This window comes from Macaca fascicularis, chromosome 13 (assembly GCF_037993035.2).
Source record: "Macaca fascicularis isolate 582-1 chromosome 13, T2T-MFA8v1.1".
NCBI classification, from domain to species: domain Eukaryota; kingdom Metazoa; phylum Chordata; class Mammalia; order Primates; family Cercopithecidae; genus Macaca; species Macaca fascicularis.
Window position 1 is genome coordinate 98,453,822 of NC_088387.1, and position 12,208 is coordinate 98,466,029.

The 12,208-nt window shown below is 35.2% G+C and overlaps 1 protein-coding gene across 28 annotated transcripts in view; it reads left to right on the forward strand.

Annotated features, from left to right (window-relative positions):
- The window catches only part of ATAD2B (ATPase family AAA domain containing 2B), a 213,570-nt gene that overhangs the window by 102,905 nt on the left and 98,457 nt on the right, over positions 1-12,208 (forward strand). For 25 of the 28 annotated variants that reach the window (XR_012422623.1, XR_012422617.1, XR_012422614.1 and 22 more), the window contains 2 exons: positions 1,493-1,628; positions 10,704-10,890. Coding sequence is in view for 15 of the 28 variants with exons in the window: in XM_065527661.2 (XP_065383733.1) it covers positions 1,493-1,628; positions 10,704-10,890 (323 nt within the window). In the remaining 13 variants the exon portion in view is untranslated. Of the gene's footprint in view, positions 1-1,492; positions 1,629-4,528; positions 4,613-10,703; positions 10,891-12,208 lie in introns of those variants that run through there. The other 3 variants (XR_012422622.1, XR_012422621.1, XR_012422624.1) reach the window with 2 other exon arrangements.

Genomic DNA, 12,208 nt, shown 5'->3' on the forward strand with positions numbered 1-12,208 from the left:
AATTTTATAACTGGAAATGTATTTCATATGTATTTTATGTACCAAAACTTCCCAAAAAACTTACGTCACCTTTAGAAAATCATAAAAACCTTTTCTTTCATCATAGCTTTTTATCTCCATTTGTGAATTACCATTTTATAGCATTATTATCTATGTTTTCTTATAGCTTTTTTGTGTGTAAATGTAAAGTATGCTTTAGTTTCAGTTGGTAGAACTAGTTGACATGACCAGTGCAGAAGAGCAACCAAATTTTATTTGATTATCAGTAATTGGTTTTTAGCTATTTAGTCATATTATTTATTCTGGCTTGTTTTGACCTTTAATGTTTTTCTTAGATAAATATCATTTCTTTGTGTATGAAATTATCACTCAAAAGATACTCAGTTATTTCCCAGATTAAAATATGACTTGTACTAAATATTTAGCTTTTTTTTTTGTTTTTTTTGAGACAGAGTCTTCGCTCTGTCACCCAGGCTGGAGTGCAGTGGTGCTATCTCAGCTCACTGCAAGCTCTGCCTCCTGGGTTCACGCCATTCTTCTGTCTCAGCCTCCCTAGTAGCTGGGACTATAGGCGCCTGCCACCATGCCCGGCTAATTTTTTTTGTATTTTTAGTAGAGATGGGGTTTCACTGTGTTAGCCAGGATGGTCTCGATTAAATATTTAGCTTTTAAAAGCCACATGAGATCTCTATCTGCCAGCATAATTTAGTATCTAATTTTAGAATGCATCTGCATATTTTTTGTTTTGAAAGGGTATGATTTCTCTTAATCTTAATTCTCTCTCATATCCCGTACACATGTAGCGTTACTTTTTATTGAATGAATTGTCACTTCTGATTAGGCATGTTTGAAGTATAGCTGTTGGTAGTCCAGGTGAGGCTTTAAGTGTTGCATTCCCAGTAGAGATTTTAGTTCTAGTTAGTTCCCTGAGTGGTAACTGAAGGCCCATAGAGAGAATAATGCTGTATGAATGAGTATATTTTTAAGATTAGCTTTGACGGAATTTCTGACTCCATCTTAACTAGACTAAGTCTTCCTTGAAAAGGTGTATCCTCTTTAAAAAATAAGGGTCAGTTTGTTCCTTGTTGCTTTTATAAGAACTGGCCTTGATTCAGCTAACCTACTAATTAAACCAAATATGAAATGGACTGGTTTTGGTCATAATTAACTCAGAGATTTTTAGTTAAATAGGGTGGGATTTTATGAGAGTGCCACTTCTTTTCCAGACTTGTTTTTTTTTTTAAGCCAGTCAGTGAGTTCTTCCGAATTATCTCTCATAATACTTAAGTAAATAGTCTGTAAAGGTGAAAATGTTTTATTAATTTTGTTTATAGGTTATTTTAAAAGCTGCAGTTTGTCAATTTGCCTGTATTATTTGATAGATCACTTATTAATGTCATTTGATTTTTTAACCCAATTTTTCTTAGCTTTGGTAAGGCACTAATATTAAATGACTTTATGAGCCTCATAACATTGTGATTTTTTTAAACAGATATAGAAACTTTAATTTTAGAGGATAGTGAAGATGAAAATGCTTTATCAATTTTTGAGACCCATTGTCACTCAGGATCACCAAAGAAACAGTCATCAGCTGCTGCTATACATAAACCCTACCTTCATTTTACAATGTGAGTGATTTATATCAAATTTCTTTGTATTTAGAGCGATTTTTGATACTTTATGATTAGAATTATAGTATATTTTTACTTATGGTTGTAACTGTGAGGATATTGTTTTTCTGTTGTTTGGACACAATTCTGGAAAACTTTTACTATGTATTCTTATTCATGTGGTAATAGCTTGTTGGTTAAGTACTTAGGTGTTTTTTTCCTCCAACTAGAAGAATCTTTCCTGCTACTTTTCTTTTTTTTTTTCTTTTTTTTTTTTTTGAGACAAGAGTCTCACTCTGTCGCCTAGCGTAGAGTGCAGTGGCACGATCTCAGCTCGCTGCAACCTTTGCCTCCTGAGTTTAAGCTATTCTTGTGCCTCAGCCTCCTCTGTAGCTGGGATTACAGGTGTGCGCTACCATGCCCAGCTAATTTTTGTATTTTTAGTAGAGATGGGGTTTCACTATGTTGTCCAGGCTGGTCTCAAACCTCGGGTGCTCTGCCTGCTTCGGCCTCCTGAGGTGCTGGGATTATAGGCATACGCCACTGCACTCAGCCAAGGTTACTTTTCTTAAAAGTGATGGTGTGAATTTTTTTCCCCCATGGAGGCAGAGGAAGGCTTACCCTTAGAAAGTCAAGTCATGAGCCCCAACTTTATTGCTTTTTATTTAATGGGCAGAAATGAAATATTAGCTATGATCTGGAGTACTTTAATTTGTAATAAACTTTAGATGATCATTTAGGTCTCTAAGGCTACTAAAAGAGATTTTGATTTAGAAATTGTTCAGTAATTAAATAACTTTTTGATTTTCTAGAAACATTATACTTTTATAATTTGGATTTCATGGTTTTTCAATTTACATTTATCCTTTTATTATCTGTGTTAAAGCAACTTTTGCTGTGCGCTATGCTAGGTAAACACTTTTAGTGCAAATCTGATTTTAAATTAAGAGGCCAAGTAGTGTTCAAACACTAACAGCATCTTTACTTGCATTTACATAATTAGCCCATAGTTGAAGAACCATAAAGCTTCCGTTAGGTAGATCTAATAGCACTTCTATTAGAAGAGGCTGGATTGTGTGTACTTTTAATATTTTGAACAAATTTAAGTCTCCAACTTGAAGTTTTCCTGTGTAGATTTTGGTGAAATGTTGATTATTTGCATTGATAACCCTTTCTTGTTTTTCGTATTTTAAAATGAGGCTAAATTACTTTCATCTTCTCTTTTTTTCTTCATATGTTCTTTAATAGCAAACTCTTTGTAAGTTTTTTTCTTCTTCTCCAGATCCTTTCTTTTATGCTCTCGGGGAAGTTTTTTTATAGGCTATTCCACCATTTTACAAATTTGTTTTATCGATAGTTATGGGAAAGCCTTTTTTTTTTTTTTTTTTTTTTTTTTTGCCTTTCACCTGGCTAGCCTGTCTCTCTCTCTCTCCCCCTCCCTCTCCCTCCCTCTCTCCTTCCCTCCCTCATTCTCTCTCCTTCCTTCTCTCTCCCTCTCCCTCTCTTCTTCCCTCCCTCCTTCTCTATCCCTCCCTCTCTCTCTCTGTGTGTGTGTGTATGTGTGTTTGACAGTTATAGTTATTTGAATTTGTATTATGTAGTAGCAGAAACAAAGAAACTATCAAAAGACGTGTTTAATTTTATAAGATAATTGTTGTCAATAAAGGAATACAGAAATAGATTTTGATATTAGAAAGTATCATGTCCAGTGTTAAGTTTTAACTTTTTATTGAGGACATTTCCTGCCACTGATTTAATGTGAGACATTGGTATGGCTCATTTTGTTTTAGCTTTTCTGAAAGAATTGGTTTAATTTTAGCTTCCTTTACGTAAGCTTTTCGAGTTCATTGATTTGACTTTCATTAAGTAATGAGACAACTATATTCTAGAATAAGCATTTTTTAGATGTTTTAGTAATATTTATTCACTTATTTCTTTGTTCACCTACCCATTTGTCCAATTTTTCTTTTTTTACCCTATGCCAGGCATTGTATGAGATACTGAAAACCTAAGCATGAATAAGATATAACATAGTTCTTTCTTTGGAGAAGGTCTCACTATTGGGGGTGACAAACATTTCAATACTGTGAAAGTGCTATGAAAGCAGAACTAATTCTGCTGAAAGTCTGGGAAGTTCTCACAGGAGAAAGTGATATTTGCTGTCCTTTTCATTATGAAGGGTTAGGAGTTTGCATCTGAGTGCTTTTTACAAATTAGATACACGTTTGGTATGTAAAGATCTGTGCTTCATATTCAGTAATATATATAGGCCTCTCAACAATCATACTGCATTTGTGGTATCTTCATTTTATAGATGAGGAAACTGAAGCACACAGAAGTTAAATAAGTTGCCCATGATCATGTTGCTAGCAGGTGGCAGAGCCAGACTCTGTGCTGTTTGTTTCCTAAGATCATATTTTTCCAAATTATTTCTGAGCTTAGTAAGTAGCTAGGGAATTGCATTGCTTCTTTAGGTAAGTTGAGCAATATATTTCACACTCTCCAAGAAGCATACACTGTAGAATTAAGGCCTTTAAGATGGGCAACATGTGGTCTTTTTTGTTTGGTTGGTTTAGTTTTCTGTTTGAGCAAGATGTGTTAGTATTACAGATGAATGCAGAAAAAAAACTGCTTGGCCAGAAGAAAATGTAACTTTAGTGCTGTGTTTTAGTCACACTAGCCTGGGTATTGCTGGTGGATTTCTGGAAATAGTCTCCTGAAACAGTGTTGAAACCTTTTCTTTTTTTTTACATTTAATATAAAGGAGAAGTCAAGATAGTTAAGGTTTACCAATCTGGTAGAGAAGCCTTGTGATGGAAAATAAATTTTCTTTCTTACTTTATATTACCATAAGGGTGATTAGAAACAGAGCTTTCTGAGGTTTTTCAAATGAAAATAGCTTTGTTTTTTCTGATTAGAAAGATGATATACACTGTAGAAAATTCAAGTAATAAAGAAGAGCATAAAGAAGAAAGTAAAAATTAAAGCCCCAGCACCTGCAGGTAATATTTGTTAAAGTTTTGGTGACCACACTTCCATGTTCTCTCTATGCATGTATAATGTATAGACCCATACATTATCTGGATTATATCCTTCTCTAAGTTGTTAATATAACTTACTTTTTCACTATGTTGGGAATATTATTTCATATCAGCATATGTTTGATACCACTATTTTAAGATAGCTGCATATTATCTTACACTTTGGATATTCCACAATTTATAGACCCTTATTGGTAAAATTTGAAGGTTTCAAGCTTCTTTTATAAACAATAGACTTGTTTCTAAGTATACATCTTTACACCACTATCTGATTCAAAGTGTAAGATAAATTTTTAAGAACTGCAATTGCTGTGTCAGAGCGTATACATTTAACATGTTGACACAGATTGTTAAATTGCGTTCCAGAAGGCTTGTACTAGTTTACATTTCTCATACTAATGTATGAGAGTGGTATTTTTCTTATACCATTGTCAGTTCTGAGCACTGTCTTTTAAAATCTTTACAAACCAGATAGATGAATATAGTATCTTTTTGTTTGGTTGAATTGTTCATTTGTTCTTTCATATATTCATTCACTCATTCAAATGTTTTGTGAAAGTGCCCATCACGTTCCAGACATTGTCTTGGGTACTTGGGATAGGGCAGTGAACAAAATAGGGTAAGATCCTGGCCCTCATTGAACTTACATTTTTAAATAGAGGAGATGGACAGTAAAACAATAAATGTAATAGCTTGCTAGATAGATAAAATGTTAGAAGATAAGTACTATGGGAAAAAATGCAGAAGATAGTAAGAGGTTGGGGAGTCCCTAGGAATGGAGTGAGTTACTGAATACTTTTGGGCATACATTTTGGCATCTTTAGATCTATCACATATAATTTCAGAAAAGTTGTGCTTTTCTTCTACTGGTTATGAGGATATCAATTTTCCCATCCTCTCATTGATAATGGGTGTTGAAATTAATTTTTGGTTTATTCATCTAACAGATAAAAGATGTCTATCATTATTTTCATTTCTGTTTTCTCAATTTTTTAATCTCTGTGTTGATGACTACCGTTTCGTTCTCAAGCCTAGATTGCTCTTGATCTTCGGACCCTGACCAGTGACCCATCTCCCCTTGGTTGTACCATGGATCTTTTCATACATAGCTGGACTATATCGCTCCTTCTCTCCCTGTGACTCCTATGAGTCACCATTCATTCAGTTGTCTCAGCTAGAATTTGACATCATTCCCAACTTCTTTCCTTTTATTTCTTTCTTTGTCTAGTCAATGACCAAGTCTTTTTTATTTTTCTTACTAAATAAGTCTCATTGCAGGCTATTCCTTCTTCCTCTAACACTATTCTTGTTGAACTGTCATTCACATCTCATGCTTGGGTTACTATAGCAGATGCCTGATTATCTTTCCTCTCATTTGCCTTCTTTCAAAACCCTTTCCCATACTGACATGCTGAGATAGAGTTATCTGCCCTAAACTTGTATATGATTATCTTGCTGCTCTAAAGTATCTTAGTGCTTCCCCATTGTCTTCAGTACACATTCCAAACTTTTATTTTTATTTTTTTGAGACGGAGTCTTGCTCTGTTGCCCAGACTGGAGTGCAGTGGCGCGATCTTGGCTCACTGCAAGCTGTGTCTCCCGGGTTCACACCATTCTCCTGCCTCAGCCTCCCGAGTAGCTGGTACTACAGGTGTCTGCTACCACGCCTGGCTAATTTTTTTTGTATTTTTAGTAGAGACGGGGTTTCACCATGTTGGCCAGGATGGTCTCGATCTCTTGACCTCGTGATCTGCCCGCCTTGGCCTCCCAAAGTGTTGGGATTACGGGCGTAAGCCACCATGCCCGGCCACATTCCAAACTTTTAACATGGCTTACAAAACCCTTGTAGCCCTTCGTAGTCTAACTTACCTTCCTTTTTCTCTCCCCACCCTAGTACCTTTACCGCACCCTCCACAACTTGTCCCCAGTACTTCAAAATAAACAAACAAACAAACAAAACCAAAACTGGCTATATGAACTGTATCAGTTACCCCAAAGAGCCATGTTCTTTTTAACCTTTGGTCCTTTGCGCATCCTGTTTTGCAGTCTTGGAATTCATCTCTTGTACCTCCAGTCTGTTGGGTTTCTGTCTTGGTAACAGTTTTCCAGGAATGCCTTCTATGAGTCTCTAATTGGTATCTTCCATAGCACTGTGTACTTAAACAGTACCACTTACTAATCACATTGAATTATGGTAATTTGTGTATTAACTTTTTTACTAAATACCACTCAATTATATGCTCTATGACAACACTGGTATTGTTTGATACTTAGGGCTAAGGCATTCAGCATGGGAGACATTCTATAGTTATATAATTAAATAAACATTTTAAAAAGTTTCCTGTTTCTATTTTCTTTTTGAATTGTCTGTTTTCGTCCTTTGCCCATGGAGGTTTTTTAAAAAAACTATGCATATGAACTCTTTATACATTAAGAACCATTCCTGTTTATGACAAATTCTTTTTATTAAATTTTCTTTTTATGCTTTCTCTATCAATTTTTTTTTTTTCAGATGGGATCTCTGTGTTGCCCAGGCGTCTTGAACTCCTGAGCTCAAGTCATCCTCCCAACTCAGCCTCCCAAGTAGCTGGGATTACAGGCACGTGCTACCGTGCCCTGCTGTATGACAAATTCTTTATGCCATTTGGTTGTTTACTGTTTGGTTCAGATTATAATTTTTGAGCTACAGACGTTTTTAGATTATTATGAATTAAAAATATGTGAATCTTTTAATTTAAATTTTGTGTTAGAATTCATTTTGCTTATGCTATGAAATGACCTGACTCCTCCGTTTTTAAACGTTTATTTTATCATCCATTTCTGTTCTTTTTATTTTATTTTTCGAGATAAGGTCTCACTCTGTCACCCTGGCTGGGGTGCAGTTGCACCATCATGGCTCACCGCAGCCTTGACTTCCTGGACACATGTGATCCTCCCACCTCAGCCTCCTGGTGGCTGGGACTACAGGTGCACACCACCAAGCCTGGCTGATTTTTTTGTTTTTAAATTTTTTGTAGAGATGGGGTTTTGCCATGTTGCCCAGGCTCGTCTCAGAACACCTGGGCTCAAATGATCTGCCTACCTGAATCTCCCAAGTGCTGGGATTATAGGTGTGAGCCACTGTGTTGCCCTCATTTGTTTTTTATGATTCTTTTCTTATATGAAATTATTTCATATAAGAAAATACAAATTCTTATAAATTTTATAAATTTATATTACTATAAATGTATATATTATATATTATAATTCATATTATCTTATAATATAGTATAAAATAATAAAATATTTTATATGAATTATACTATGAATCATAACTATTTTATTCATATAAAGTATTATACATTTATATGCATATACATTATTTCATTTTATATGAAATTCCTTCATATAATGATTACGATTAATCATTTCCTAGGCTGCCTTTTATGTTTAATTCTGTTTCTTTGGTGTATTCTACATTCTATTAATTGTTATTCTATAATGTGTTTCAGTATAAAGTAGGACACATCTTAACATAATGAGTTCAGAACCTGGGCTTTGCTGTCAAATGGGCTTGAATGACAATTTGAACTCTTCTATCTGGTTATACAACTTTATAGCTAACCTCCACGCACCCTGGTTTCTTATCTGTTTAATAAAATGAAACTGTGTTTCACAGAATTGTTAAGAAAATTGAACAAGAAATCTCTGTGAAGTGCTTGTTACTAAAACATGTTTGAATGCATTAAAATTGGAAGCTTTTTTTTTGAGACTGAGTCTCGCTCTGTCGCAGTGGCGCGATCTCGGCTCACTGCAACCTCTGCCTCCCAGGTTCAAACGATTCTCCTGCCTCAGCCTTCTGAGTAGCTGGGACTACAGGCACGTGCCACCATGCTCAGCTAATTTTTTGTATTTTTAGTAGAGACAGGGTTTCACTGTATTAGCCAAGATGGCCTCAATCTCCTGACCTCGTGATCTACCAGCCTCAGCCGCCCAAAGTGCTGGGATTACAGGCGTGAACCACCTCGCCCAGGTGGTAGCATGTTTTTAAAAAGTTTTCTCGATATTCTTACTTGATTATTCTTTCAGTTAAAGTTGTGAATAAGTTGAAACTCCCCTCCTCCCAAAAATTCTTTTGGGATTTCAACTTGAAAATCCTATGCCTATAAAATGAAAAAGTAAATGGATTAGGAAGAATTGAGGTCTTTATATAGTTAGTCTTTGTGTTCAGGCTCAGTTTTACTCTTTTCTTGCTAAGACTATAATTTGATAATGCTTGTTTTACCTTTTAATTTTTTTATTTTTTTGCAGTGAATAGGATCTCCTTTCCTTTTTTACATTGGTTATTGATGGTGTTTAGGAAATCTATTGATTTTTCTATTTCTTCTGTCTTGTTACTTTGCTTGTAGATTCTGACAGTTTTTGGTTGATTTCTTGGATTTGCTACTACATAATCATATGCTTTAGAGGTGTCAATTTTTTCCTTTATTGCTTTCTATTCGTTCCATTTTAGATTTGCTTTATTCTTATTGTATTGCCTTAGAATGTCTAGGACTACCCACAGTGAGAGTAAACTTTGTTTCATTTGTTATTTTAATGGTGCTGTAGAATCTCGAAATGACAAGTTCAAGTTTGGTTTAATATATTTTCCTTCTCTGGTATGGGGCTTTAGATGTCATCTGTCAGGGTAGGAACAGTTAGTTTTTGTTGTTACAGAAATAATATGTGTTGGAAGAAGTTTATATATATTTGTTATTTTAAAAATTGTGATCGTTTTAGTTTGTTCCTGCTGCTATAACAAAATACCTTAAACAGAGTAATTTATAAACAACCTAAATTTATTTATTTATTTTTATTATACTTTAAGTTTTGGGATACATGTGCAGAATGTGCAGGTTTGTTACGTAGGTATACACCTACCAAGGTGGTTTGCAGCACCCATCAACCCATTATCTGCATTAAGTATTTCTCCTGATGCTATCTATCCCTCCCCTGGTCTCCCACCCCCAGACAGGCCCCGGTGTGTGATGTTCCCCTCCCTGTGTCCATGTGTTCTCATTGTTCAGCTCCCACTTATGAGTGAGAACATAACAACATAAATTTATACACAGTTATGGAGGCTGAAAGTCTAAGATCAAGGCTCTGGCAGATTTGGTGTCTGGTGAGGGCTTGGTTTCTGCCTCTAAGATGATACCTTGAGCACTGCTTCCTCTGGAGGTGACCAGTAATGTCTTCACATGGCAGAAGGGATTGAAGGGACTAGCTAGCTAGTTTTATTATCAAGCCCTTTGATAATATAACTAATCCATTCATGAGGGCTGACCGCTCATGACTTAATCACCTCCTAAAGGCCCCGCCTATTAATTGAGTCCTACATTTGGAATAATCTTCAGATCTACCTCTTTGTCAAAAAGTGAGATTCCTAACATTTAACCTTGAATAATTAATAACCAAATGATACTGGAGTTTAATGCATCTTCAAGTTAATATATGTGGTATGACAGCAGGAATACCAAGGTTATTTTATTTTAAAGTGGATTTATTTCATTATTTGTTTGTTTGTTTAGGTAGAGTTTTGCTCTTGTTGCCCAGGCTGGAGTGCAGTGGTGCAATCTCAACACACTGCAACCTCCGCCTCCCGGGTTCAAGTGATTCTCCTGCCTCAGCCTCCCAAGTAGCTGGGATTACAGATGCCTCCCACCACAACCAGCTAATTTTTGTATTTTTAGTAGAGACAGGGTTTTACCATGTTGGCCAGGCTGGTCTTGAACTCCTGACCTCAGGTGATCTGCCAGCCTCGGCCTCCCAAAGCACTAGGATTACAGGCGTGAGCTGCCACACCGGGCCCGTAAAGTGGATTTTATACCTTTATATCTTGGTTATTAGTATGGTCAGAGGTACCAACATTTTAAAACCATAATTAATGAAAAAATAAATCACTGTACTAAAATAATATAGGAAAGTTCTGTTAATTTTGAGTTAAATTGTTTTAATGTAAAAATTTTGCCTGATATTTCATATTTATCTTCAGAATGTATGATTTTGAAATAATTGTGTCTTACATGTATTACAGGTCACCGTATCATCAGCCAACCTCATACAGGCCACGCTTACTGCTATCTGGAGAACGGGGCTCAGGTCAAACTTCTCACCTTGCTCCAGCACTTTTGCACACTCTAGAAAGATTCTCTGTGCATAGACTAGATCTCCCAGCACTTTATTCAGTTAGTGCCAAAACACCTGAGGAATCATGTGCACAGGTAGGTTTGTATCACATCAGAGCACTTCTGACTTTCTTATTGCTTATATTTTGGTAATATTTCTAGTGTGTAGTGTTTACAGATAAGATTTTTCAGAGTATGGTATGAATATTAACTTTTTGTTGGTTATTCATTAGCATTCTAGTATTAGTGTAAAGGATCCTTTTGATGCATACAGTTTTTTAGGTGAGCTCATTGTCTTTCTCATGATCTTCCTTACTGAAATTTTAATACCCTGTTTCATTATGCATTGTATGTAGAAAGGGAGTTTATTTTGCCTTTTTCTGACCCTCTGTTCAAAGCTGTGGTCTCACAGCAGTTTCAGACTTTTGTCTTTTCTTAGAGCCTTATCACAGAAAGGGAAATGATATCCAGTTTGAGATATCAGAATTTAATATTCATATTAGAATAGTGATAGCCATTCAAAAATTATAGATATTTGTGTTGATAGTTGTGTGTTTGATATTTGACTTTCAATTATTTTATATTTACTGGTTTGTGAAGCAAAGTTCTAGTGGGGCTGTTTATATTTCTTGAGGTTGTTATATATAACCATGGATATATTATATCATATTGAAACTAGGGATGAGGGTAATACATTTTTTGAGCTAAGGAACCATATCTAAGCCATTTCTGTAACTCTGACAAGGTGTCCAGCTGATAGTGGTCATTAAATGTTTGAATAATAGTGTTTCAAATAAATAAATTAGAGAAAGGAATGCCACTTTGTAGTTTGCTACTTAGCCTACTTTTAGAGTTAGATAACTGGAGTAGTAACACTTAAAACATTTCACACAATTTTGTTGTTTTTTTCCCAGTTACGTTTTCCAAATAATACATATACTATAATTGGCCATTTCCTACATTGTAGCAAGAAATATGCATTTTTTAAACAATTCATAGTAGTATTGATTTAGTTTTTCTTTTACTCACAGTCTCTGGATATGAACACCCTACCAGCACTTTATCACTTTTAAAGCCCTATTTAAAGGTTTCTTTCCAAAACCCCTGAATTAAATGCTATCCTCCAGTATTTTGCTCCCAGTTTGACACATTTAACTCATCCTGGATGTGTTTTCCAATAATGTTGATTTATATATTTACTCGTATTTTTCTTTTTAGAGAGACAAAATTACTGCAGGTTGTATGCAAGTAAGAGAATTACTCAGTACCATTTAAAATAAACCCAAATGATTTAGTAGAAAAATATAAATCAACAAAATTGACCCCAGAGAGGAGAGAATCTAAACAAATCACTGTGGAAGAAGAAATTCAGCACGTATCTTAAAGCCATTAAACATAGATGGTTTCACAGGTG